The sequence below is a fragment of the Filicampus tigris genome, chromosome 12 (genome assembly GCF_054856515.1).
Source record: "Filicampus tigris isolate MCC_2025a chromosome 12, RoL_Ftig_1.0, whole genome shotgun sequence".
NCBI classification, from domain to species: domain Eukaryota; kingdom Metazoa; phylum Chordata; class Actinopteri; order Syngnathiformes; family Syngnathidae; genus Filicampus; species Filicampus tigris.
In genome coordinates this window covers 20,966,398-20,994,151 of record NC_141228.1, presented here as the reverse complement: position 1 = coordinate 20,994,151, position 27,754 = coordinate 20,966,398, and the positions used below count along the sequence as shown (strand labels likewise).

The 27,754-nt window shown below is 44.9% G+C and overlaps 1 protein-coding gene across 9 annotated transcripts; it reads right to left on the bottom strand.

The window, feature by feature from the left end:
* On the bottom strand, positions 1–27,754 carry tcf3b (transcription factor 3b). 9 transcript variants are annotated; one of them, XM_086047514.1, is made up of 21 exons: positions 27,113–27,754; positions 23,424–23,520; positions 22,093–22,165; positions 13,104–13,177; positions 12,483–12,555; positions 12,090–12,130; positions 11,383–11,515; positions 10,999–11,045; positions 7,736–7,838; positions 7,552–7,652; positions 7,345–7,438; positions 7,184–7,245; positions 6,957–7,032; positions 6,679–6,740; positions 6,342–6,539; positions 5,365–5,473; positions 5,134–5,281; positions 4,851–4,904; positions 4,172–4,434; positions 3,922–4,073; positions 1–2,921 (listed from the first exon to the last, which is right to left on the bottom strand). In XM_086047514.1, the coding sequence occupies exons 2-20, from the start codon at positions 23,496–23,498 to the stop codon at positions 3,928–3,930; spliced, it is 1,932 nt and encodes a 643-aa protein (XP_085903640.1). In that variant the 5' UTR covers positions 23,499–23,520; positions 27,113–27,754; the 3' UTR covers positions 1–2,921; positions 3,922–3,927. The 9 variants fall into 9 exon arrangements, with proteins under 9 accessions (XP_085903640.1, XP_085903644.1, XP_085903641.1 ...); XM_086047518.1 differs by having other exon boundaries at positions 4,172–4,407; XM_086047515.1 differs by having other exon boundaries at positions 6,342–6,536.

Genomic DNA, 27,754 nt, shown 5'->3' with positions numbered 1-27,754 from the left:
TCCCTTTGTTAAAATGTTTCCTTTATTTTCCTTTCAATGTATACAATTTCCAAAAAACAGACATAGGAAAAAAAGGTATAATCTGTTATTAAAAATGGAACATTTATTGCTACATTACTGTTATGTACAGGACAGTTCTCAACTATATTTATATATATTTCAAGAGAGAGGCACTCTGGGGGTCGGGAAGGGGGGCCCTGCCGGAGTCAGTCATGTCCTCGCTCCACACAAGATGTCACGGGGCTGTCTTATGAATATGTCTTTTTAATAATGCTCAAAAATAAGGAAAATAAATCAGAGTAACACCTTATACTGAACGTAGTCAAAGTATGACATTTGGTTTTATGCAGTGAAGTGGAGGGCGTTTTGCAGTTTTCAAAAGGTCTCCCAAGTCAGATTTCCACCTTGAAACATCAATTGTAGGTCATGTTGTTAATCTCAGAATAAGTCAAAGACGATAGTTCCCCCCAGAAAGTTCAACAGAGGTTAAAATGGCATTGATGATGCAGAGTCAGTGCAGCGGCGTGCACAATGATGCAGAAAACACTGAAGGCTTCTAAATAGCTACTTTAAAATAAAATGAAAAAAAAAAACACTCCCTATGTTGAAAAGCATGTTAGTGTGTGTCAAAAGCCAAAATTTATCAGGTCAGAAAGACTTTGGACCCATCAAACAGCATTTTGGACAAATGGACTCCAGTTAGAAAACAAAAGCAATTAAACAAGATCTACGTAACATTTATTTTATTTTAACTAGATACAGTGAAAGAAAAACAAAATCTCTTATATGACTTTAAACTTCTTCCTGGAAAATTGAAAAAAGCATTTAGGAGAAGGGAGGGTGGGGGAATGAACAAGTACCTCTTTTAATCTCCATAATAAATGAAATGATATGGTTGACAAACGTAAATGAAAAATACAAGTTCAGGCACTGATAAGGTATCACTCTCCCTTTATGACATCGTTAAGTCTTGAGGATGAAAAGGCCACACTGTTGATTTGTATAGGTCTTCTTTTTCTTCATCTTGTACAAAAAAAAAAATATGAAAAACTAACACAAAACGCTCTACCTGCCATCTGTGATTACATGTCGGTAGGAAACATTGACAACATGACATGGGAATAACATCACAATAACACTGATTTGTTCTCCTCGTTAGCCATCACCTCGCGCCAAAATGGCCGACATTAGCCTCCAACAGACGTGTGTTTTGCAGTGGGGGAAGAAGGGTGAAATGAAGAAACAAAATTCATTGACACATGAAGGCGATCCACATTAAGTATGGCGGCTACATTCAAAGAACCAGTTGCATAATTACTGTTCACCCACACCGACTCTCCACATTTATCCTCAGTGCCCCCCCAAAATCGGTAAAGAAAGAATTCATCCGAGTAGCCTTCTTCAACACAAACAAGAATTAAAAACCTTCAACAGCCTTTTCTCTGCCGCCCTGCTTCAATTTGTGACCAACATCCCCTCGTAAAGTTCATCTACAATACACTCTAAACTTCAAACTAATATTGCCATTTATGTAAAAAAATCTACAATGTATAGGCTAACAAAAAATATATATTTTTATATATATTTAAACTTTTGAAAAATGAAACGCTTCAAAGAGTAACGTACGGAGTGAATGTACACGTCACTTCTCTCGCTAGGAGGGCGAGGGGCGCTAATTCAGTGGGAATGCTCGGTTCGGGAAAAGAAAGCCTCCGTTACGCCCAAAATGTCTGACCAAAAGTTCCCTCCCCATAGGAAAAGAAAAAGAAAAAAAAGACTTGTTGCTTTTTTTTTTTTTTTTTTTTTTTTTTTTACAGAGTATCAATTCGGGGGCCGTGGGGGGAGGGGGCAAATAAACCATAGCCCTCAAGTCTGCTGGCATTGTCGGTGAGCCATTTCAAAGAAGCGCCTGCCTCTCCGTGAGTGCCCAAAAATGGCTTCTTTTGCTTTTCCAGCCAACTGGACACTTTACACAACTGTGCTTTGTCTTGTGTGTGCGCTTTAGTTGCAAAGCAGTAGAGACACCTGAAGTCACGACAACAGCTGTCAACATTTGAATTTGTTGTCCAAAAAAAAAAAGGAGAAAAATGAGGAAGAACTGTTTAGTGGTGACAATTCATAAACTTCCCGGAATTAAGAGTCCTTAAATCCAGGGTGTCCAGATGCCTTGTGGGATACAAGCAGTCCTTGCTGAAGCATTTGAATTGTCCAGAAATGGCCAAACTTGCATTTTATGGCCTCCTCAAACAATTGCTGATTTAAAAAAAAAAAAAAAAAAAAAAAAAGTCACTGAATTTAGGTAATTCAACTATGGGCTTGGTTACATAACATATGTAAGACTGTACCATCACACTGGGAATGACATACATTAAAAAATAATTGCTCATACACACAAGCAATCCCTCACAATAAATGTTCCTCACATGTAAAGCAATTTGCTTAAATGTCAAATAGAAAACATGGTGTAACATTGAGGCACAAATCCATGATTCAATTTGTGTTTCTTCTTCCTTTCTCTCGTTCACCAGAGCAACTCTCGGCAGTGTGTCAAAAGTCCCAAATTGTGGCAGGACCCACCCCCCCAAAAAAAAAAAAAAAAAAAAAAAAAAAGAAATGTGGTGTTCAATCATATATATATATGTATATATATATATATATATATATATATATATATATTTTTTTTTTTTTAAACGTTCTTCACATTTGAGCTTGTAGTCATGGTTGGGAGTGTGACAAGCAGGCTGTGTCCATTTTGGCAGTTTGCATGAGTGTGTGCGTGTGTGTGAGAGAGAGTCTTGAAACTTGCACGGACAATAGACATGTCCACATATGCGCGGGCACGCACACACACTGAGAGTTAACGGGTGGAAGAAATCTGTTAAGGCCACATCCTCTGAGAGCCAAGGAAAACACCACCACATCTGCAAAAAAAAAAAAAAAACAAACAAACAAAAAGAAAAAAAATTAATTAAAAAGACAGAAATATGGATTAAACAAGCAAGCTAAAGACAGCACTATCTCTTAAATCTGCATAAAATACAGAGTATGCCTTTACTAGGAGTGTAACGGTACGCTAAATCACATTTCGGTTCGGTTCGTTGGAAACTTCGGTTTGGTATATTTTCGCTACAAAAAAACTGATTTTTTAAAAAAAAAATGTTTTTTGGAAAAGATGACAACTAAATGGTAAATTCTTTAGAAAAAATAAGTAATAGTGAACCATTCGGGTGATATTCTAAGAAATTACACCAGAATAAAAAATACCCTAACAATAAAGATCTCTTAATTTTATAATAATAATTATTAAGACAATGAAATCTTTAAACACTCAGCAGCAATAGCCTATGACACACCTAAGTATTCAAGTTAAACACAAGTTGTCATTACAGTACATGTATACAATTTTGTGATAGAAAAGTACCTTTTCCCCATCGGCGATTTTACCAGGAAAGCCAGAATGTTTCCAAACAGGAGACCGCAGTGTACGCGGGGACCTTCGAGCTCTGGCTATCTTTTTTGTGCCGCCACTCTCGTCTCCCGCACGCAACAGTCAGCGCCCGTGCGTAATGTCGCGCTGATAAGTGGACCGAACCGAACGCAAGTGCCATACCGAAACGTATTAATACACCCGAGTGTACCGTTACACCCCTAGCCTTTACCCGATCATTCTCTTCCGCTTATCCAGAGTCGGCTCACGAGGGTAGTAGCATCTTAAATCAGGGAATGCCAGACCCTCTTCCCTAGCCACTTCGTCCAACCAGTCCTGGGAGATCCCGAGGCGTTCCCAAGCCAGGCGGGAGACTTTCTCTCCGGCGCGACCTGGGTCGTCCTCGGGGCCTCCTCCCGGGGGGGACATGCCCCGGCGGGGGTTTCACTTGTACACACGTTTTATGTTAGTAGAAATCAACGCTCAAGTTGTACCTGGTGTTACATGTGACCAACTGGATTGTGGCCATCTCCTCCAATACTTGGGTGGCCTCCTGAGAGCTGCATGGGCGCATCCCCCACCACCCCGGACACCTTTTCCTCCTCACGGCGCTTTAAACACGCCGCCTTGGGGTTAAGGTTACGCTCTGAAAGAAGGAGGAAGAAGGGGCACTGCATTGGTGATGGATTTTTAAGGGAAAAAAAAAAAAAAAAAAAAGCAATTACAGGTGTCACAGAAACTGACCTCTGACTTGTTGTTCTAAATTGAGTATAACGTTGACGGCTTGATGCAGGATGAGAAGTTTGGTCTGAGGTTTGTCGTGGCTGAGATGCAGCTGGCACATCCTCCCGAGCTCCTTGAATGCCTCGTTGATGTCGCGTACTCGCAGGCGCTCGCGGGCGTTGTTGGCCACTCGCCGTTCCCGCTCACGCTCCATCTTCACCTCGGGCGGGAGGTCCTCGTCGTCTTCATTGTCCTGGCTGGAAGGAGATGGCGCGGTGAAGGCGCTGAACATTGGAACAAATCAAAGAATGCTACATTTTGGTGACCGGAACATCTTGAACCAATCTGCAGAACAGGCACCCGGCGAAGCGAGTGCAGATGACAGCAACACACATTGGGACAAATTTGATGGTTATATGGCATCTGATATGCTTTCATTTACAAAGCAACTGCATATTTCAAGGAAAGAAGACAAGAGGCTTTCTGAGCTCTAATCCAATGAGACTAAAATGGCTCAGGGAGCAGTACAGTCATCCCGTCGTATCGTATGAGCCCAAAGACGGTCGGGCGGTTGATCAGGTTTAAGCAGCTTCAACACTACACTAGACTAGACAGCAGCTCAACGCGAGTGCGCTTTGCATGGACGTGAGGGAGGAGCCCACAAAGCACAAGAAAGGGATTTTCTACTTGAGAAACTTACTCATCTTTCGGGTCTGAAAGGCTAGAGAGCATCTGGAGGGTCAACGCCTCCTTTCTGAAAATTGTGACAAAGGGAGGGGGGGGGGGGATGTCAACAGCATTAAACAGCTAACATTGCCAACCAGGGCGACACAGGATTTGATTGAATTGACTTATGACGCCCTTTATGAGAGACGGGTACCAGGAACTTTTAGATTGTGAAAAAAAGGGGGAAAAAAAAAAGAGAGAGAGAAAATCTCCATTTTATCGTTTCAAAAAAACAGCGGTAACAACTAACCACCTACCTTGTTCGACTACGCGCTGCTTTGGACTCCTTCTTTTCATCGTCGGATTTGTCAGCATTGGACGAGTTTTCATCGTCCTCCTTATCTTCTCTTTTGATGTCCGAGCTGCTGGAGGAGTGTGTGGAGCGCGTGATCCCACCAGGAAGACCTGCGGAGGTGCGCGCACACCTGCGATCTCACGCGTCTGCATTCGGGCCGCGGCGTTAAGGCGAGCGAGTGGTCCCGACTTACCGCTGAAGCCTTCTGGCTGGCCAACTGACGGCGTGGACCCGGACGCGTGATGACCGTGCAGAAGTGTGCTGCTGGGCGGGAGGCCGGTGGGCTCCTCATGTTTCCCACCCTGTTGGACAAACAGATGGACGGACAGCTGTCAATCACGTGAGGTAGAGAAATGTCTACGCCGACACATCTGGAGCCACTTCTGCGCCGTGCAGTAGAGGAGACCTTCAGTTTACAACGGAGTTCCGTTCCTGCCAGTGCCATAAAGCAAATTTGTACGCAAGTTGGAATGCGCCGGAGTCTATCGCTACTTAACGATGCAACAAACACGGGAGCAAAAATCATAATTGCGGCCAATATGCAGGGGGGGGAAAAAAATTAACAGCAGTAAGTGATCGTACCCTGCACAAACTAGTTCATTAGGTAGTGTTTGGAGATGTAGTATGTTGATACGCTTTCTAAACTGAGGACCTGGTTTAAGTCAGCTCAAGGTTTTTCCAAGCCAATATGTAGAAAAGTGAGAGACCACATTGCACTGAACAAGAAATGTTCAGTACCCGGTCTGCCTGAAAAGTGTCAATAGCGAGGAGACGTGTGCAGAGCAAACGGGCCAAGTCACAACATATACTAAAAACATGACGCTCTGAAAGTGCTTGCTGTGGAAGGAGCAACTCAATGAAAATGATGCAAGATTGTACAAGTCCCATTTGCTTGCATTTTAACAACTGGCCACCAGATGGCATAAGGAACTAAATCTTATTTTCGTCATGCCTTGACCCTTTTGAAATAGAGGATACAAAATGCAAAATTGATCCTTGTAAGCACCATAACGGTCTATTTCTTCAGCGGCTAGCCCGTCTCAATGTACACTATGTAGCACAACGACCTAGTGCTTGAAGAAAATCTTTTTGCAAAGTATCATTTTTTTTTTTCCTTTACGCATGCATGTCAAGCTACAGCTCAATGGGAAAAGCTAGTAGGTGTCTCACCATAGCAGAATGTCTGTTGCTGAGAGCAAGGCTGGCATTTGGGAAAGCTGGAGAGAGCGATCCAAGGCCCCCGTTGTGTACTGCTGACAGAAGGCTGTGCATGTCGGGGTGGGCACCGTCTAAGCCGGGCCCTTGGCCTACAGCATGGTTCCGGAGCACATGGATGGCCTCCTCCAAACGGTCCTCCATTTTACTCTGCTACAAAAATACAATGAAGATATAGTGTGCTCTGAAGTTATTGTGTCCAGAGTTTTTTTTTTTTTTTTTTTTTTTTTTAACAAAGAAAAAAAATACAAAAGACAAACATTCAACAACAAGTTTTGATATTGTTACATACCAGTGCATGTGGTTGGCCTTCAAAACTAGGTGTGGTTGGTCTTTGCCACTGGGACTGAGCCCCTGCACAGAGAAACATTAGGACGATGATAAGTGGTCATACTTAAAAGGTGACACCAGAGGGAGCTGCTGAGGCATATCTGCTGCATTTAGGGTAGCCAGGATTTCAAAGATTGATTTTGTGCATTCAGAATAATCGGCAAGTGACAGCAAAAGAAACATTCCTGTGCGCTTAACGACATGATCACTTTACTTATGTGTACGAGAGTTACATTTCACCTGCAATAGCCTGAGGAGACCCTGGAGTAGACGGAGCTGAGGAAAAGTTATTACTGTTGTGGTCCGACGGATAAATCTGAAGCAAAATAATTAGACAAAAAACAAAAGACAACTCATTAATACAGAACTTTCAGAGCCATTAGTTAAAGTCTACTATCACTGATTGTATTCAAAGTGGAGCTCGGCAAGTGTTTTCTACACCAATACCACTGAAATACAAAGCTTACCGAGGCAAGAGCCTTTCCGATTTCGTCTCCAGAACTGCCTGCCGTGGTGGCGCGGTTGCCTGCTGGAAACAAATGCAAGCGCGTCAGGTGATTTGTTTGAAAGCCGCGGTAAAACAAAATATATCGTTTTTTTTTTTTAATTGTATGAATTGGTTCCTTACCCATGATGGCCTCTCCGTTAATGGCGGGCGTGTGGTTGTAGGTGGTGGGGGCGGCGTGGAAGCCGTTAACTTCGGTGCCGTGCAGGGGATAATTCTGCGTGCGCAGACGCAGGGAAAGGGTATATTAGGCCCCCCTCATATGTCGCAAAGAAAAAGGTACTGCACGTGTTATAGTGTGTTATGTTGCAGAAATGAAGGTCTACCAACCATCCTGTCTTGTGGGTTCAGTGATGAGAAGGAGCCTGGTGGTCCAATGTGAGGGGAGTTGCCCAGCATGGCCGAGTAGCCGGTAGATGACCAAAGGTCTTCTGCCGAGGGACAGACAAGGATTCAGCCTCGTGATGCAAGAATAATTTACTAGATCAGCAAAAAATTAGAAGTGAGTTACTACCTTGCATGTAGAAAGAGCCCGGGTAGACTGCACCTGGCTTACCGCCAGGATAACCTCCTCCATTGTCTCGGGCATATTCGTCACCGGATGTGGACGCGTACACCTGAACAAGCACAGAGGGAAGCGAGGGTGAGGCTCCGCTTTTAGTATTTTGGTTGGGCACACAAACGCAAGCTTCAACGAGCCACAAGATGGCGAGAGTGAGTCTGCACACAAGCTCGCCGCCTGTGGAGGAAACGCAGCGGCCATGGCACGCTGGGCATGGCTAAGGCTCGGATCCCGGTGAACAGCGAGCGCTTCCTCTTCCTCCCAGGACCCCAGTGACATCACACAGGCTGGCCGGCAGCCCTCCCCTAGTAACACATGCACGCACGCACACACACACGCGTACCATGTGTGTGCCACATAGAGAGCCAAGGCACAGACCCAAGCATGAACACGTCTGCCGTTGTCTGAAACAAGCGCCATCACTTTCTGCAAGTGGGGATCACAATTGACAACCGCGATGAGACGTGACTTCAGTTCTTCACAAAAGCGCCTGCCGAGCTTCTCAGCACTCGAGTTCCACAGACTGAAGACGGACACGAGGACCCCACCTCCCCCAGTTTGTCAGATTCATCGGCGACCTCTCAGTCTGCCCCCCCCCTCTTCCGATTGTGTTGCATATGGCAAAATACAGGAAGAGAAGAAGAATGGGGGCTACGCTGCAAAGAATGCTAATCCAGAGAAGGGATTTTTTTTTTCTGTAATTTGATTTAACAGGGAGAAGTGGAAAGGGAATGGAGAGATGCACTTCTAATTACAGAGCCATCTGCCTGTTCCTGGACCACATCCAACTCCACAGGCAGCTGGGCTGAGGAGAAGGAGCGAGGGGAGGGAGGGAGGGCTGAGCGATGGGGGCTGGGATCCAGTCAAAGAGAGAGAGAGAGAGAGAGAGAGAGAGAGAGAGAGACAGAGAGACTGCAGTGGGTAAGGGAGGGGGGGAGGAAGGAGCGAGAGGGACGAAAAAAATGAGGACCCTGATGATTTATGAAATGGGTAGATAGATAAGGGGCGTTGAGGGAGGGGGCCGGTAGAAGGTAATCTAAATGACTTAAACAAAGCTCGATATGGCCAGGGGAGTGTGAAGGAAACGGGGGATTTAACATGATCGCTGTTAATTCGGGGGAAAAAAAAACATGACTGAGATGGCTTCATTTAACAATGGGCTTTGAGTTGCTCTTTCATGGGGAACAATGTCGTGTGAATCCTGTTGCTCTAGATGGCAACGGAACTGCACAGCGACTGGTGTGACGCGGCGTAATTATATTCTCGGGAAGAAAAGAGATTTCGAGGCTAAAACCCACAACTGATAGGGCTTTAATGCAATTCAGGTTATGACCGCACAAAGGGGTTTCGGCTAGGAAAGCACTGGTGGGAATGGATTCGGATTAACGTCCGACTCAACTCAAAGTGGTTTATTCTTCCACCGCGCGGGGCGTTGCGGTTAGTTTAATGGACAACAGGGACAGGTTCCTTCACTTTGCTTCTAGGAAGTAGGAAAGCTCACGTGACGCGTGGATGGTCTTAACCGGGAGGCCGCTTCCTAATTCGCTCAATATAAGTACAAAAGGAGTTGGCATCGGGTGTCCGCGCGAGGCAGGCATGAAGGCAGTGCGGGAGCGCAGGATCGTCATTGGCAGTCATTAATCTGGGCTCAGACACGGGGGGCTAAGAGGCCGCCGCGCAAGCGCCGTGCCTCACAACTGGGTCACTCACAGGGGGAAGGCCCACCCAGGCCATCGTGTGCCGAGGCGTAGGCGGGCTGCCTGGGGTGGGAGGGGGCTTAGTCGCACACAGGCATCTCGACATTTGCACTGAAACCACGCGGCCATCGTTCACACCGCAGGGGAGTGACTGAGGTTCAGACAGTGAGAATGCGGGGTGGCGGGGGTGGGGGATTGCGTCGTGTGTGACACAGACGCAGAGGAGAAGCAAGTGTGTACATGCGGTGGCTTTGAGAAGCCACTTCAAACTGCCAACACCCACAGGTGGAGGACCCGGGAGGTCAGTTGGGGACACAACACTCGACGCGCTCTGTTGTGACATCAATTTGACAGGAACCCATCGGATGCACTCACTCCTAATCAATGCATTCACTCCCTCCCACAGCAACGGCAAGACACAAAATCCAGACTGTTTCCACTAGATTTAAACGCACGCCACATTACGCATCCATGGCTATGCAATTTGTGACCTGGCCGACCAGAAAAATCCGCTTCCTCCTCGCTCTGGCAAAACACAAGCGAGCCGATTCTCATATAACCTCACAACAACAAAATGTGAGCAAGACCGAGCTCTGGCTCTTTTCTGGCTCTCCCTTTTGTGCCGCTACCCTCCTCTGCCGCGTGCGACAGTCAGTAGCGCCCGTGCGTAAACTCACGCTAATAAGTGGACCGAGCCGAACGCAAGTGGACCGAACCGAAACGTATCAATATACCCACGTGTACCGTTACAGCCCTAGTATATATGTATATATTTTTTCCTATATTGCCGAAGTCCCATTCATTATCAGTAGTGAGAGGCAAGAAAAAGTGTTCTGTACTTATCGGGAGAACATTCGCTAGGTTGGGCGCAGTGGAGAAAAAAAAAAAAAAAACGCGTGATTAGAGACAATTAAAAAGTAGCAATCCTGCGGCGCTGAAAACGAACTACAGTAGTTGAAGCGGCGCGACGAGGCCGCATAGTAATTAGCGCACACGACTAAATTTAACAGTCTATAAAAAAGGGGGGGGGGGAGTGTTGAGGGCAACTGCCTTTTCGCTGACTGTATAGTCAAACATGTAAACATGACTTGCATTTCCAACTATGTGTGCCGCGTAGCACACAAGCGCCATCAGCTGCCGGAAATTCTGGGCGCGCTGACAAAATGTGGTACAGTGACCCCTTGTGCGGCCTGGACCCCACTTTGGGGTTTAACGGCACACCGAAAGAATGAAAGCAACTATTTGAATCAATATCTTGGAGATAAGATTGCGAAAAGAAAAGTGTGACAGCGGTGAATGGACGGAATACCCAGCGACACACACACGTTGAGCTTGATAAATGTTGATGTCAGCTCAGTGTGGGTCTTTACCCCGTCTGTCACAGAACTGCTCAAGCGGAGAGGAGAAAGCAGCGCATGTGTCAGTGTGTGTGTGTGTGTAGAGGGAGAGAGAGAGAAATGTGTGTGTGTGTGTGTGTATAGAAAGACAGAGCGGTAAGAGGAATAAAGAAGGTCTCACCGAGGAAGGAAGGCCAGGGGGTTTCCGAATCTTCTTTGGCTGGGAGTCTGCATGCACGCAGATGGAGGAAACAAAGAAAAGGGTAAAAGTGAGATTATTTAAACATCCATGTCAGCACAGGTGCTTTATCTTCATGGGCCTGCTACACAATTGCAGCATTTTGGCGTGTGCCAGTATTTGTTTGTGTGTGACTGTGAGAGAGAGAAAAAAAAAATGTTGCCAGGCATTCAATAGCGCATGGCATTGTGGGTTATTTATTTATATTTTGGGGGAAGAGCGAGTATTTTAATTAAAAGGGAAGTGAGTACAACAATGCACTTTGGCATCCGACTCATACAGAGCTTTTTATGATGTGATCCGGTGACCGTATACTTGTCATCTTACCCAAGCCTCCATCGGGCGGCCTCCTCCGTGGATTGTTTGGGTAGGATTGGTAAAACTGGGAGCCTGATTTCAGGCCAGATGGGGACATGGCATCTGGGCTGGGCATTGCAATTTCACTTGGAAGGAAACCAGGCTGCGAAAGCACAGAGGTGAAGTTATACTCAAGGCGCAAGAGCGAGACCTGAACATATAACATTCGCGATTATGTCACGTTTTCCGATTGCGCCCATCTGAAATTATGAGTGGCAAGCCACTGGTGGTCGCACCATTATCTCTTGCGTTTGAGGAATCCTGACTACTCAAATAAATGGACACGCTAAAACGTTAGCCTTTTTGCTGTGGCATTGCTCAACTAAACTTTATCTATGGAGCGCCTCAAAAACAACCTCGGCTGCTTACAAAATGCTGTACATGAAGCCAAAATCAGACATTTGAAAACAAAGAAGTTTAAAACAATCAATTAGAAGCAGTAAACACAGAGCACGACAACAATGGCGTGTCAAAACCCAAAGACGGCGTAAGAGTCGAAGTAGTACATTCAGTTCGACAGTTTAGGGTGGAGCACAAAACACGACTTTCTACTGAATGATTGACAGATGCTGACACTGTTCCAGCCACGTCTACACACCAAATTGGAGTCAGGTCAAACCAAATCCAACTGAACTGTCGCACTAGGTGGAAACGCAGCTTTAAGACGTGCAACTTACCTGGTTTGTAAAGGGAGAGTATGACGGCCGCTCATTTTTACCTGAAAGATCAATTGATACGTCAGTGCACGACAACAAAACCAAGCTTGTGAAAAAGTGGTTTTCTGAAAAGTAGACAGTCCAAAGATGCCCTTCCCCTTCTTTGAGCACGCTCAGTTGCATAAAACTGCCTGCCAGATAAAACCCAAGGGAAGCTTTCTACTTCACTGCCCTGACACTCAACCAATGAACACACGCACGTGAACACATTCGCCATGAAAAAAAAAAAAAGTATTTCTGCACAGGCCTAAATAGTCCTAACATATGACATTTTATGAAGTGAAAAATGCATCAATAAAAAAAAATAAGACATAAAATGGTAATTGTCAAGACTTGCCGGACCAAAGTTCATACCTGCAATCCCCGAACTGATGAAAGGAGAGGCCAAGCCTTCGTGTTCACTGTAGTGGGAGCCTTCTCCGTAGCCCTGCAAGGACACATGGGAGGAAGATGAGAACATTTAAGCTCAACAGGCATGACAAGCGGTCTTCCGGGCCCTCCGCATCAAGTTGGCACACCTAGCGTGCGTCACCGTTACCCTCCCCTCTGCTTAACTCACAGGACCAACGCCAGGCAAATCGGCGTCAGCTCGGGGGGATTCGGAGCGACTTTCCTAATTATCGACGCGTGCTAATCAAAGCAATGCTGCGTGTACCTCAGCCCTTGTTCCTTATTTCTACACGGAGATGTGCCAAGGCAGTTAACGGCGAATATGAAGCAGGAATTACCGGTGGGCTTCCACAGAGGTTTTGGGCTTCTAGATGGCTTGCCAACAACGCATGATTATGGGCCAAGGTTATTAGGTACAAAGTAGAAGCACAACTTGACATCAAATGCGGCGTGTGGCATCAAAACGCACTCCGTCGCCTCGATGCTTGGTGAGTGTGATTGGCAATAGCAGGCATTTACGAGAAAAAAAAAATATACGTATATATGCCTATGTGACAATATGACAACATTTCATCTTGAGCTTACCCGTCCTTGGCTGAAAGAAGGACTGTTCTGTTCCGCCGAACCCCAGGAACCAGAACTGCTGCGCTCATCTAGTGCTAAAAAGGAAATTAAAAAAAAAATAAAAACAAAGGACATTTTGTTTAGACCAGTAAGATGAACAACATGCACCGGCGAAAAGCAAACAAAGCCTGAATATTTTATTAATGAATGTGTCATTGAGGTTGGAATAACATTAAGGGACTGTGCCATCATGTTCTACATTTTAGGTCCTTAAGTGGCCACAACGGGCACACCGGGAACCCACGAGAGAATCACTAACGAGCAAATAAGCTGCTGTTGCTTTTAAGATGCAATGTAATGCACAAAAAAAAAAAAAAAAAAAAACCCCGAAAAAAAAACAAAAAAAACAGGAAAGTCTGTTAATGTAGCCATTAGCGTTCATTACAGCCACTGGAAATGAGAAAAATTAAACATTCCCAAATGCAATCTAGCAAAATTATATTACTTAAAGTGAGATGGACACAACCCAAAACGAGATGCAATGAGAAAAAAAGAAAAAAAAGAAAAAGAAAAGAGACACCATGTGCAACACAAAGGAAACACTCAAAGCCAAAAGGCTGGTGAAGCTGAAAACTCCTCAAAATACCCCCATCCTCCTCTTCTCCCCGTCTTGTGCACTAATGCTATCGAGGCTCTCGGGAGACACAAGGCTTAATTGCGTGCTGATTTGCATAATTGTGCATATTAATGCAGCTTTCTTATGAATATTCATGTCTCCTTTGATTTTTTTTTTTTGTGCCTAATTAAAAAAACGTGTGTGTGAGAAAGCGAGCGAGTACGTGAAGGGGGGGGGGGGGAGAAGGGTTGGCAGAGGGGTCTGGGCGAGATCAGCAGCCCGGCTGACGAGCGCGGGAATGAGTGATGAGACTAACAGAGCAGTGCAAGCACCTACACATGCTGCGACAGCCGTGATCTATGGCGCCCATGCAAGTGGCACCGAGAGACAGGCGAGCGGGGAGGAGAGGGAGACCTCGGAGGATCGGCCTCAGCGCAAAGACCAAAGCACTAATAAAAGCGCCGCCATCAAACGCAGAACAGCGGACGACGGGCAGAGAAATATGGCCGAGCGACAGAGGAATTCATATTGGCACGTCCAGCTCATCCGAAACATATTTTCTCCTTTGTTCTAAAACTAGAAATGTTTGGTCAACCACAATGCATCCCGCTGGGGACGTCGCTTTTCCACTCCAAAATAGCACAGCGGAAACCATGTAGCATTGAAACGCATTGGTTGTAAGGAGCGGCCAAAAAGTAGAACAGCAACAAGAGCAGGTTACCTACTCCTGGCAGGTAAATGCAGCATCAGAGCTACTCTAAGTTAATAATGACGTGACGATCTGCTGGGGTGATGCACAGGCAAGCGTAGGGTTCACATCAGTCGTTTGGTGTTAACTCTGCAAGTTTGGAAACCTCGCGGCTACTAAAAATAGTACCTTGCTCTAGCCAACAGAAAAGCCATTTGAATCGTGCCAAGCCTAGTAGGTCCCGCACATTGGTTTAATCAATTCACAACCAAGATTGGCATTGTAATGAATATGCCGCAAGTGGACCGTGTCTCATCATCGCCAAGACCCTCACAGCCCAAACCGCCACACCATGTCTGCTCTAGTAAGGCCTGTCACAAATTCGTCTTTTCAGAATCGATGATCCTATCTATCATTCCATCAATTATTTGCGTAATTATTATATTGCAAACGCAATTAATCGTTATTCGCCACATGGTGAAATTTGAACGCAGCCTAGATCCCTGGTATCAAATAAACCGTTGTGGGGAAACTAAAGGAGATTTGACAAATGGCTCACTGTTGACTTCTGAAATCACCCGCAGTGGCGCCATATTACCTTCTACGTCATGCAGCAGAGGCTTGGACCCTTCGAATGACAGGAACCAGACCAACCGTGTATTTAAGGCGGCTTTCAACATCAGCCTCATTTATTGATGTAGGACCGATAAGCGATTACCCCCATATCAGTCTGATAATTATCAGCTCGATAGTTATCGTGCATCCCTAATTGTAAGTGGTCAAGGATAAAACACAGCTGCTGGAGCACTTCCAATCACTTTATTAACACGTAATAAGCACAAGCTGCCTTTGGCCACAACTCATGCCGAGTTACTCAATTCCCATACTGGCTAAAGGGTTAGCCAGTTAACAGCCAGCCAGCTCCACATTCTCATTCGCTCATGCCCCTCACCAGGCCAGGCCACGCCTTTCAAATCCATACAAACTCAAAGTCACATGTTGTAGTATATATACAAAAATATTCGCTAGCTAAGTATTATACAAGGATGAAGCTCTGCTAGGCCAACAAGTAAGAGCATAAAGTCATAATGATCCTTGTGTTTTGGACGCACCAGCGCACCACCTAGGACGCCTCCACTTGCAGCAGGGGGTCTGGAGTCGAAAGTGGAGTGGAAGCATGGCTGTGCAGTCTGACAACATTGTTTCACACGTACTGGGCTAATTAACTCAGAGGCAATTAAAAACAAGGTGGAGAACCGCTGAGGTGCCAATGACACGTTGCCTGCCAAGGAGAGACGGAGATCCATGCCAGAGAAGAGATCTTTCTATTGTTGTTGACCTTTTGTCATGTATGTAAACACACCATGCCCAAAATTTGTGCAGTATGGGTGCACGCGTGAACTTTAAAATGTGGATACGGTGCAGCATTGGGACAGCCCATCAAAAAAAACAAAAAAAACAAAAAAAAGGAGTGGCTGCAAACATTTCTGGATGAAAGGACCACACAATTAGCATAAAAAAACGATTACGAACATTGTGTCAATCACTAAGCTGAGTAGAGCATCGAATTCCAATAACAAACTCATGCACAAAACAGGTGAAAACTACTTTAAGTAGTACGTTTGAAATGAGAACTTGGGCCTTGGTTGTAACTGGGTCAATTTATAAAAGTCTGTCCAGGAGCTATAAAGTTTTGTAAAGTTATAGTTCTGGGAGATTTCAATATATATTACCGTATATATCGATATTGTAACCATTGCTAATGACTGTCCACATTACGAACGGATGAAAAATACCCATGTCTAGTCGCATAACTGAATCTGAAGCATTAAGCATTAATCTCACAAGGTGATGTGTTGACGGTCGTTGGCTGAATGGCACACATGGGTCAAGGAGGAACCCATTAAAACTCATTCACTGCCATTGACAAATTGATTGGTCTTTTCACAGTCCAGCCATTCAATCCCAGGAATTTATTAATATTTTTTTCAAATGTTTTCAAACGTTAGGGTGAAGGGGTCCGAAAATGCAAAAGTTTTCATGTACATCCAGATAAAAGATGTGGCTCAAATCATTTCATTTTAATGAGGTTACGGCCAATGCTTTGGAGTAGTGAGTCCCATCATTTGAGCTAAACGCACATCACGTTGGGAAAAATCTCTCGCCACACCACTTAGCAAAACAATTCACAAAAAGTGGATACGCAGATTAATGATGTACCTTCTGTCATCTAGCGGGAGAACATTTATTTGGCCTGTTGCTATCCGGGGTTGGCATAGATAAAAACAAAACAGTTTTTTGACAGAAAACATGTGATTTTTTTTTTCCCCGGCAATTGGACTATTTGCTCACACATTTGTTCACAAAGTGGTGAGCATCACGTCACCCTTGCTTGCGAACCATAGAGCCTTGCAAGGATGCTACTTTCCTAGCCAATCATGACAAGCACCTGTTGCCAAATTCCAATTAACCTGTTCACCTGCGGATTTTTCTTTTCTTTTTTTTTTTTTTTTTTAGCATTCCTCAACCTTTCCAGTCTATTGTTGTATTGTTGCCCCATCCCAGCTTTCTTTAATATATTTTTTTTGGGGGGGGGGGGGAGCAATCAGAGCTGGGCATTCCGTCTATGTGACGGACCGGGCCGTTTGCCCGTCACTGACAGACGCCAGTTTTACTAGCGGTTGACGTATAACGGGAACATTTTTTTAAAACTGACGGAATAAGCATAGACAGAACCCCTTCATTTAGTCCGCCATTCGTCTGCAGTCCGTCATTAGTCTATTTTTCGCGACGAGGTTTCGATGGCCGCGGTGAGGAAAATAGTGAGTTGTTGTTGCTTGGGGGACAGATTTGAGTGAGGGACCAGGCTTCCAAAGCGCAGTGAGTCACCCTTTGTGTTCAAACATCGTCCAGCGGGCGCGGGTGAAAGTTTAGTCGGATTCGCCGACGGACTGTTTGAAATAAGAGGCGGACCAGCCTGTAGGCGGATACTATTTTTTTTCCCGCCCAGAAAAAAAAGGCGGATGACGGACGACGGAAGGGTACCCACGCTGCAGACGGATGACGAATAACAGACGCTCAATTTTTAGGGAAAATGCCCAGCTCTGAGGACAAGTTTGAACATTATATACAATATAAGTTCACTAGGGATTTGCAAGTCACTGTATTCTGTTTTTATTTACATTTTTCACAACGTCGCAACTTCATTGAAATTGTTTTTTTTTTAATTTAATAGCTTGTCCACCCAGATAAAATTGCTTTGAGCCCCCAGATGTAAATGAGCTGCACATTGGTTTTCAAAGATTTGGGTTTTTGGTGTTAACATATAGCCAACGCCACAACCAAAAACTCCCACTTTAAGACCAGAGGTCAGACCAACGCAACTCTAGCCGTTTATTCATAAATACACTTAAACTTGCTCATTTGCATTGCAAGTTACAGTGGAGAGCCGAGGTAAATCATGCTATAAACAAGCTAGCGAGTGTCGCCGTGGAGCCACATGTTGCTGTGAGCAAAAAAGCTGCAACTGTTTTAACATTTTTTTTTTTTTTTTCTGCGTGCGACGACTTCAACCACCAAAAGATAAAAACATGATGCAGGGCTGCAGGTGTGCCACGCTACAACTGAGACAACAACATCAACAACACAGATAGCATGGGAGCCCCTGCAAGACCACATTATGTAAATTGACAAAGTTGTTTGTTGTGATCCAGGGGAAGTGAGCCGGTCACAAGCCACGCGCGTGCGCGTGTGTGTGTGTGTGTGCGTGCGAGAAGGGGGCTGGAGACATTACCAGCAGCTGCAGAGGTGACAGAGAGGACGCCTGCCTGCGTGCGTGCGTGCGTGCGTGCGTGCGTGCGTGCTTGCTTGCCCCACTCCCACCGCCACACACGTCACACCACAGCCACTCCTCAAACATCCCAAATCTTCTTTGCCAGGGCTCTGCCCTCCACGCCACTTGAAACACTTGAAACACCCTCTCACACACACACACACACGAACACTGGCTCTTGAGGAAGAGAAAAAGACGCCTAATGCAATTAGCGCCCCTCGGAGCACTTTTATGTTAATGAATAGAAGTGGTCTGTTGGGCCACTGGGCTGCTTGCTGCCGTTCCCGCGCCACTGGGTCACTGACTACACAAGCCTCTTAAGTGACGTCACACGTGAACATTGTCCTCTAATGGGCGACAACCTCATGGCCGCCTCTTTCGGACCGACGACGGAATAATGACATCGTTGTGGTTCTTCTGCTTTACTCATCCAGACAACTCAAATTCTGTTTGTCTCAATTAGGGGTGAGACGAGTCCTCGAGTAATTCCTCAATCACCATCAGAAAGGCAAGTCAAGCCAGCCGCAGCAACACTTAATTCGGGGACACGCCGACTGCGATGGCCAACTTCAAAATAAAAGCCTCACAAATAATGGATGGAGTTGGATGCAATAGCCTTGGTAGGCTTTTATTTTGAAGTGCTCCTCTTAAAAGCGGCGTGCCCCTCGGATCATTGTTGCGGTCGACTCGACTCGTCTCCGCCACTGCGTTGGCGGCTAGCAGCGAGTGCTATCCGACTACTTTTCAAAGGCTGAATCTACACATTTGGTGCTGACAGCCTGGCAAAGTTTGAGGTTCCTACTGATCCAGTTTGAACAAACCGCACTTACTCAAAAGTGACGTTTGAGGTCACTGCGCTACAAAGCCCAGATTTGAAGGAGTCATTCTTGAAAATGGTAAAACATGAGGTAGTAAAATTGAGTTATGAAATTACAAACAATTAGCTGCAAATTGGACCGCCACAATATTGTTATCTGACGTTGGCATATCAATACTATACCGTGAGAGATAAATGCGATTGACTAATACCATTTTAATATTCAAATTTTTCCCCCCACAGTATGTAGTTTCTTCCTGGTGAGGAATTTGCATGGATAAGCATTTTAACGCCATTGTGCTCCATCCAGATCTCGGAAGGTGACAGCTTGCAGTGTGTCGCATTAAAGTGGGTGTCACTGACCGAGGGCCACACTTTGGGACGCCAGGACGAAGGGGGTGGGGGGGGGGTGAAGGAATTAACTCCTCACTGCTTAGTAATTGCCCGTCGTAATAGAAACAAACAGAATCCTGCCCGGCACGGGCTGATCCCTCCATTCAATAAGCTCCCTCTTCCACTCGGGCCACTCACTGCATGCTGGGCTAGCTTAAGAGCCGGCGAGCTGGGGGTGAGGCACATTGTCTCGGACTCGCGCCATTTCCTGCAGATCAGTGGGGGTAAGAGCCTTGTGCCGGGTTGGGGGAGGAGTGTTTTACACTTCAGGGTGGCGGTGCTGGCGGGGGGAGTCGTTTCAAGTCTATAAGCCCCCTTTTTTTGCCTTTGTTCCACCGTGGCCAAGTTCTCACTCCGGGGAACACCGGGGAGTGTGACTGGATTTCACACGGCCGGTTGGCAGGGTGACAGAGGAACCGAAGTAACATGACTAAGTAATAACATTCGGCAAGAGAGCGAGAAAGAAAAGCTCCTCGAGCACTTCCAGGGGTTAACCGGCAGCTCATTTGCACTTTATAAATACAAAATAATACAGACCATCCAAAACGATGGCACAGATGTTTGAGCATAACTCATATTTACATATGTAACACTTTCCTGGGTAAAAATGCAAATACCAAGTGCTCTCTCACGTTTAGTACATTTGAAGGTCAGTGAGGTGTTGTTCCACAGACACGTGCGCAATTCACGGCGTCCCAAATATTTTCAGATCAAGAACGTAATTTGGCTACTCTCCGGGACCCAAAATGACTCAAATAGAAAATACATTGCCATAATAATCGCTATACACTGGACAGAAAAGTATGAGAACATGCACTAAAAAAATCCATTTGACAGGACATAATGTGTCTGCTTGACTGTGATGATTAACAAGACAATTTTGTCAAACGGTGCCCTGAGACCCATTATGGGTGCCAATCCTAAATTTGAAGAAACCGTGCACTATACAAGAGCATGCCACTGAGAAAAAAATAGTCGCCCTTTCTTGAGTCAAGTATGATCAAAACAAAACCTATCAGGTAAATGTTCTGCTACTACACAAACATTGGTCATTCAGCCACTATCTTTTGTACCTATCTGGTAGATGTGCAATTTGTGTATTTGGCAAAATGGGTGAAAGTACTTCCAGCACCGGTAAAAGGCAGAACCTATAATGTAGGGGATCGGGACAAAGTACCCAGAGAAACTTTAAATGTCTAGTGGCGGACTGCCATATCGTGTATTGGTGTATTTTTTGGAGGTGATAAAAAAAATTTAAATAATCGCAAAATAGATGTGATGACGTGTCCCATGACATGATATGTCGTTGGCTCTCTGTTTGAAATAAGAGTGCACAAAGCATTACTCGAGCTGCACTCCTTAAGACAAAAAATGCAGACGGTAGCAGAATATTACTGAAGAGGTCGCGTATTGTTTGGCCAAAGATATGATATATTCAAACATATTTTGTCAACAACATATTTGCCAATCTTCTCATCGGTGCAGTTGTTTTGGCTCTACGGCCGACGTGGTAGAGCCCAACACAAACGATCCTGCTTTGGGGTAGCGTATTGCGCGAATAAGTATTTACGGTGCGCTGCTGGAGGAGCAACTTTGCACATAATGTGCACAAAAACAGTTTTTTATTATTATTTTAAACAGGTAAAAAAAAACGGAGTATGAGTATCCACGCTTGAAAATCAAAATAATGGTCAATTTACACACACAGCTAAACAGGAAATGGAGGCGTAGCCTACAACATTAAAAGTAGATTCATTCTGAGGATTAGCGATTCAGAGAATGGATGCATGCAGTATATTGGATGCATATATTACAAACCTATTTTTTCACAATACTGTCCTTGAGTTTTAATTGTGACTTTTGAGATTTGCACAATAAGTGTTTTCAAAATTGCATTACAGTAGAGCTCATCGTTTTAATCAATTTCTGTCCGGAACATTTATTCATGCCGGTTATTTAGATTGACATCTATATTTGTGTAAAACTATGTGTGCTACTTTGCTTCCGTTTACATTTGGTAATTTTATCTTGCAGCAGTAGGACTACTGGATGCATTTTTTTCATTTGCGACGGGCCTGTTCAATGTCACTTCAAAATAAAATGAGAAAAGGTAAGTAGTCAACGTGTGTTGTAGTGACGGGAAAATGAAGCTTCTCGGTTCAACACTGGCCTGAAAGTACACGGACTTGCGTTTCTTAAACCCCTTAAAGCCTTTAAAGCAACAGTGCCATCTAGAGGAGTCAAAAAAAAAAAATACAACAACTGGTTCATGAAGCAAATTTGAAGCTTCATTTTCCCCATCACTAGTGTGCTGTATAATTTTTTTTATAGTATGACTGAAAATATATCGTGGCATATTGCTATCGTGATATGAAATGGCCAATATCGTTTTCCCCATAATCGCCCAGCCATAAACAATCCTATGTCGATATAGGCCGCTCGATACCCATCCAGTGGATCTGACTGGACCATCCCTAGAGATACAAATAACTGAAAAAACTGAAGCAATGCCATTTTGGCTCATGTTGAGCTCTCACGTCCAGTTAAATTGAAAAGACTGAAAGCAAACTGCCAAGACTATGAATGAAAACACAAAGGGTGACAAAGGCGTAAAAGTGCCACAAGATCAATTGTGTGTATTTAACGTTGAGCTTTGAAACTTACCCGCGCCGCTGAACTGGCTGCTGGCGAGGGTCATTGTTCTGTTCTTGCCGTTCGCTACGGGAGGCGCGAACATCTGCGGGATGACAAAAGGGGAAAAGATAGCGTTACTGACAACAGCAAAGGAGGGCACACTTCACACATCCCATTTCCACTAATAAATGACATCAACGTGCGCGTGTCACTCACTTGGCGAAATTTTTTACACTTCAAGGCATGCCAGACAAGATGAAGGGTAAAAAAAAAATAAAAATGCTGCTAACTTGCAGCATTAAAACTTTTTAATTCGTTTTTTATTGGGGAATTTACCAACACGGTTTGGCTTGACTGTGCGGTTGAATTACAGACTGGATGTGGCAATCCCCCCCCCCCCCCGCTCAAAAGTAGGCCGTGTAAATCAGAGCGCAAGCTGGCGCAACAACATAGCGGGTCTACGCAAACCATTTTGATCCCATTAGGTCTTGTAACAGCCGTCGCAGACACGTTGAACACACGCTTTCTTCCGTGTCCAAACCTTGGGAGGATGTCAGGCGCAAGGAACAAACGAGGAGGAAACTTGTTTGAACAACCCTCGATAGTTTCTCACCCAATTATCAGTGTCATATTTAGTTAGACAGAACATCTGCTGTTACAAATTGGCAGGCGATCAATCTGGACATTTTGATGGTGAATTCCACCGTTTAATGAGACACTCCCTTCGGGGAGTGTTGCTTCCTTTCCTTCGAAGTGGACTGCAGAGCTCCGTCATGTGAAATAAAGTAGCTGCACACAAAAGGCATTCCCCAGAGCAACAAAAAAAAAAAAAAATGATGCCAAATAATGCCACCGTTAAAACGGCAATCAACCGCAACGCAAAAATGATATTCATTAGGTGGCCACAATTACACTAATGGCTTTGATCTGAATCTAAAGTTTACTTAGTGCTTGGCACTGAGCCTGCCAGCTCTACATTTTTTTTTTTTTTTTTTTAATCATCACAGACTCAAATTCAAACAAAACTCCAAACAATAAATAGGTAATCCACTTTATAGATTACGTCTCAGAAACCAACGCTTCCCAGAGAGAAGCACACGACCAAAATAAAAGTCTTGCCATGGAGAATAAATTCATAACGCATGTAACGATTCCCCGTCGACAAACGGCAACAAAGTCATTCCGTGCACTTATGCGGGTGCGCGTTACTTCTCGTAACCTGCATTTAGATGAGCGATTTACGACATTGTCAAGCAGAAACGCCTCATTCTACGGCCGACGTCTCCCACCTGTGTGGCCCTCACTCCCCCCCCCCCCCGCCCCGGTGCCACCCATCCCCGGCTGCACTCTCGCTCTCTTACCGCGCTGAAATCCAGGAGGTCGCTGAGTTCCTTGTCAGTTCCCACTGCAGCCATTCTTTGCTGCTGCTCGGTCATAACCTTCCGTCTCTAACAAACCCTACGAGAGAGATTTGCAGATACAGGACTTTAATGAATGATAATAAGGGCACTCGCAAGCACAAGGACAAGGGTGACATAGCCCAGCACGGTGTAGCTGGTCAAAAAATAATTGAAAGAAAAGGAAGTCAATGCATGATGAATTAAGTGAATGATCCATCCTATACAAGAGATCACATGTGACTTCCTAGACACCCGTGACATCAGTAGACGTTAGCACCATTATTTTTTTTTTTTTAATTGCCAACACTTGGCATTTGTGAGTGAAAATACGACAACGTCCCAGTGCAGTGAACGGACTGAAAAGTTTGGGGCACGTTTACACTGGAGAAAATTTGGATTACCAGTTACACGGGTGCCTTTTTTTTTTTTTTTTTTTACAAAGAAACACAAATAATTGTGACTAATTATATGTAAATTTCCATTTGTTCTAGTGTCAGGCAAGCAATTACAGGAGAAAGTCCTGAAACTTGGACAACTTGCTAAGCAAACCAGGTTTTTAGGGGAAACAATTTAAATTGAGAACATGAGCGCAGTTTTCTTTAGCTTTTTGTGCGTGCATTCAGAAAAAAAAAAAAAAAATCATATCACAGATGGATACCCTGTATGGCACAGAGAAAAAAAAAATCTATGAGCTCTGTTTAAAAAAAAAAAACCATGTAACTCATTGAGACTAGGGTATAGCCTAGCAACAAAAGTGGTACTGTCCACGTATATCTGCCCTGGCTGCTCAGTGCAACAACAATAAGCCGATAAAGACAAGACAACTGCCCGTTGTGGACGCAACCTGATGCGACGTCACACTGACCACTGACGCATCCAACCACCGGCAAACGAATCCGTCCAGGCTGCTCGGTACAATACGACAAACTCGACAAGGCCAACACAACACCACTTCACCTTCCACGGCTGACTTGAATACGTTGTCTTGTTAACAGGAATTTCTTTTTTTTTTTTAACACATATTGTATGACGTTGAAGTGTTCCTAAAAACATTGCCTATTCTGTTAAAGGTTTGACCCCAAAACAGATTTGAACTTGTGTTTTCTATAGGAAATTTTGTTTTGAAATGCACACAAATCAGAGGCTGACCATACTTTCGCAACTTGAAACGGTCCACTGTAATTAAAACGTTTTCCAATGGAAACGTTTCAGTCAGCATTTCCGTTTACTCTGTAGCTATCTTATATTTTGAGAATAATTTTTTTGTGGTGATGTCAGCAATTCATTGAGTAAAGAAAGTTGGTTTTTCATGATCAAAACTGTGACTTTGAGTGTGTACGGCTTTAACGGCAGGGTCTTGCCTGGTGAGTGATGTGCGTGTCAGAAAATGCAAGTCAAGTCAAGTTTTTTTTCTTTGTAGCTCAGATTAGCAGTTTGTGTTTATTTTTCTTAATAAAGTGATTTAAAAGTGCATCGGTGGCTGTGTCTTCACTTGACCACTTGCGACATTCGCCGTCTTTTACCCACGCTTTCCCTTCTATTCTACATGGAGTGGCACTTGTGTCCACAGTAGCACTACTTTGCGTGAAAAAATTATTCAATGAAGCTACGAGGCAGCTTCGACTTTTGGAAACTGAATAATTCGAGTTATTCGATTCATCACTGCAGCACCAAAGCGTTATGCAAATGTGAAAAATGAAGTACTGCCATGAAAATGACGAACATTATGCTGCCTTGGGTCAAAAGACTTTTTTTTCTTCTTTTAAATACAACTCTGGCGAACGGCACAGCCATGTGTCCGTCACAGGCACATGAAAGGCAACGCATACATTTTACAATTACAGACATAATTGGGACCATTGTTAGCCCAAGGAAATAAGGGTAAAAGGCAGAGCTAATGACGATATGTAAACACCTCATTACCAAATTAGCATATGTCAACGCAGAAGAGAAGCTTGTCAAACCACACAGCGAGCGGCAATGCCAGATTTTCCTGGCGTTTTGCAGCCTGACGCAAGCCCAAGGCCACGCTTCGGTGCCGGCCCGTGATTGAGCGACGCACGCAGGAAACGGCAAGGTAGCGCGGACGGAAAGGGGGGGGGGGGGGTCATATGGAGGCACTTGGACACCAACAGGTGGTGTGCTTTTACAGCCTCTTTTGTAATAAGGCAATAGCATGAACTAAATGGTTTTAAAACAACAACAACAAAAAAGATGGGAGCATAAATGATGGCCGAGCATGTCAAAATCCATATCAGGGATGCGCTTGATGGGAATTTAAGTCAATACACAATTACAATTAAAGCACAAACAAAAGCGTTACGTTGTATATCATAGCCCACCATCAAACATGGAAACAAGTGTGGCGAACTCAGGCAGGCGGAACTAATTTAACCTTGAGACATGGAAAGGAAGTGACCACACACATACGCACTGATCCAAGTGTCCGTAAGCCAGGAGCATGCCTCTCGGTGCCTGCCCCAACTTTTTGGTCTTCTCAAATGTTACCAAGCACTGCGCGACATTGACTCAGGCACATGGAACAGAGGGGCGAGGGGGCTTTAACAAAATGGCATCTTATCCTTCTTGTGGATCAATATTTGAAGCAAGCAGATTAGGGGGTCTGTGTCAGCCCCCCCGACATATGACAAAGGAGCCGTCGACACAAACCTATGGTACGTAGGCCCAAAAAACTGAAACAAATACAACCTCAGCGAAGCCGCTCAATAAAGACTGATTGCGGATAAGACATAAAAGTTGGCTGAATCGTTCAGTGTGAGAACCCCGCACATAAACTTGATGGTGGTGTACCATAACTTCTTGATGCACAAAATAAAACTATTACTATACGTTAGTAACACTCCAAATGCAAAATATTCCACTGTTGAACCAAAAGTGTTCACACCAGTGGACAGTTTGTGCCCGAAATGTTAAATAAAGTCCACTTTGGATACGATGTATTTAGTTAATTGACAGCCACATCCAAAACGAATCCATTTCCCCAAAAAATTAGAGAGGGGGTATCCCCAAATAAATAGAAGATGGAGGCCGCATTTGGAGAATGCCGACCAAACTTTACACTTCCTTCGCTCATATTGGGGTTCAAGTCGCCTTATGGGGAAGGAGGGGGGCTGTTGGGAGACGGTGGGGGTGGGAGCGAGAGGAATTTCCTGCCAAATGTGCAATAAAATTAAAACTCTCGATGGTGGCCATTCGCTCCCATAGAGGAATGTTTAAAGAGAGCTTATGGAAAGTTTGTCTTGGAAACGGGGGGAATACACAGTGTAGGCCCCGAAACGTAAAGTTGAGCTAAATAGCCTCGCCAAGCTTATACATTGTGTTTTCTGAAATGCTAACTAGCATCGACACACGGCGAAACAAGCAACAAAACGAGGACGTTTAGACGTATTTTGGAATAATATTAGCGGTCGAAGCAGGGGAGTAGCACGAAGCTAGCTCGTCAAAGCAGACCCAAAAATGTAACAAGCCCTCGCTTTACAATCGTCTTCCCGAAAAACTTTTCGGAAAAAACACAAGGCGACCTGCGCGGGTGTCAATGGGGAAAAAGCCGTCGAATTCGTGCAACTTTTGGGGGTGAAAGGTGACGGCAAAGAAGGTGTATGGTTGTTGGTGTTTTTGTTTTTTTTTACCTCTCCTCCGCTGGTGTCGGCTATCCAAGAGCGGCGAAGAAAAAGCGGACAGCGGCGAGGGGGAAAAACATAAAAGTTGAGGAGAATTTCGAGCTCAGCGCACCAGACGCATTGGAGCGCCGTGGAACGTCTTTCCCCCCCCTCTTTGTCCCGGAAAGCTCGCTCTTCAAGTGTCCGCCTCCACGTGTTTGCTCCAGTGTCTCGAGTCTGTGTGCAAACAAACCTATTCTACTCGCTTAATCTGGCGTCTTCCTCCTTTTTTCCCTGTTACAACTGAGGAGATGATTTCATTCTTCTCGTAGACATCTTCACCTCCTCCGTCCACATTGTCAGACGCAACAACGTATCACTCCGCGCGCGGAGTGAGGCCCTCAACGCCAGCGGTGTCCGATTTCAAACGCCTTTCGGAGACGGGCACAATTCGCCCGTGATGAGTCGCGATTGTAGGCGTTTTCGGTACCTAAAAGCGACGGCTGTTTATAAATTAATCTCTATATCCTGTCTGCTTTGGCTGCAGTCATCAAAATGCGAGAGTACTACGCGCACTAGCTTGCGCAGCGGAAGGCTATCGCAAGAAAGTTACCTGCGATTACACAGCAGCAGCTTCGACGAGATGGCACGATAAATGCTAAGGCGCTCCGC

What these genes read in the sequence shown, in the direction of transcription:
- tcf3b (XM_086047514.1), bottom strand. Translation starts at nt 23,498, where the DNA reads ATGACCGAGCAGCAGCAAAGAATGGCTGCAGTGGGAACTGACAAGGAA. An exon ending in TGAACCCACAAGACAGGATG is followed by an intron (nt 7,439 to 7,551) that starts GTTGGTAGACCT and finishes CTGCGCACGCAG; the next exon opens with AATTATCCCCTGCACGGCAC. An exon ending in GCAACAGACATTCTGCTATG is followed by an intron (nt 5,474 to 6,341) that starts GTGAGACACCTA and finishes TTTGTCCAACAG; the next exon opens with GGTGGGAAACATGAGGAGCC.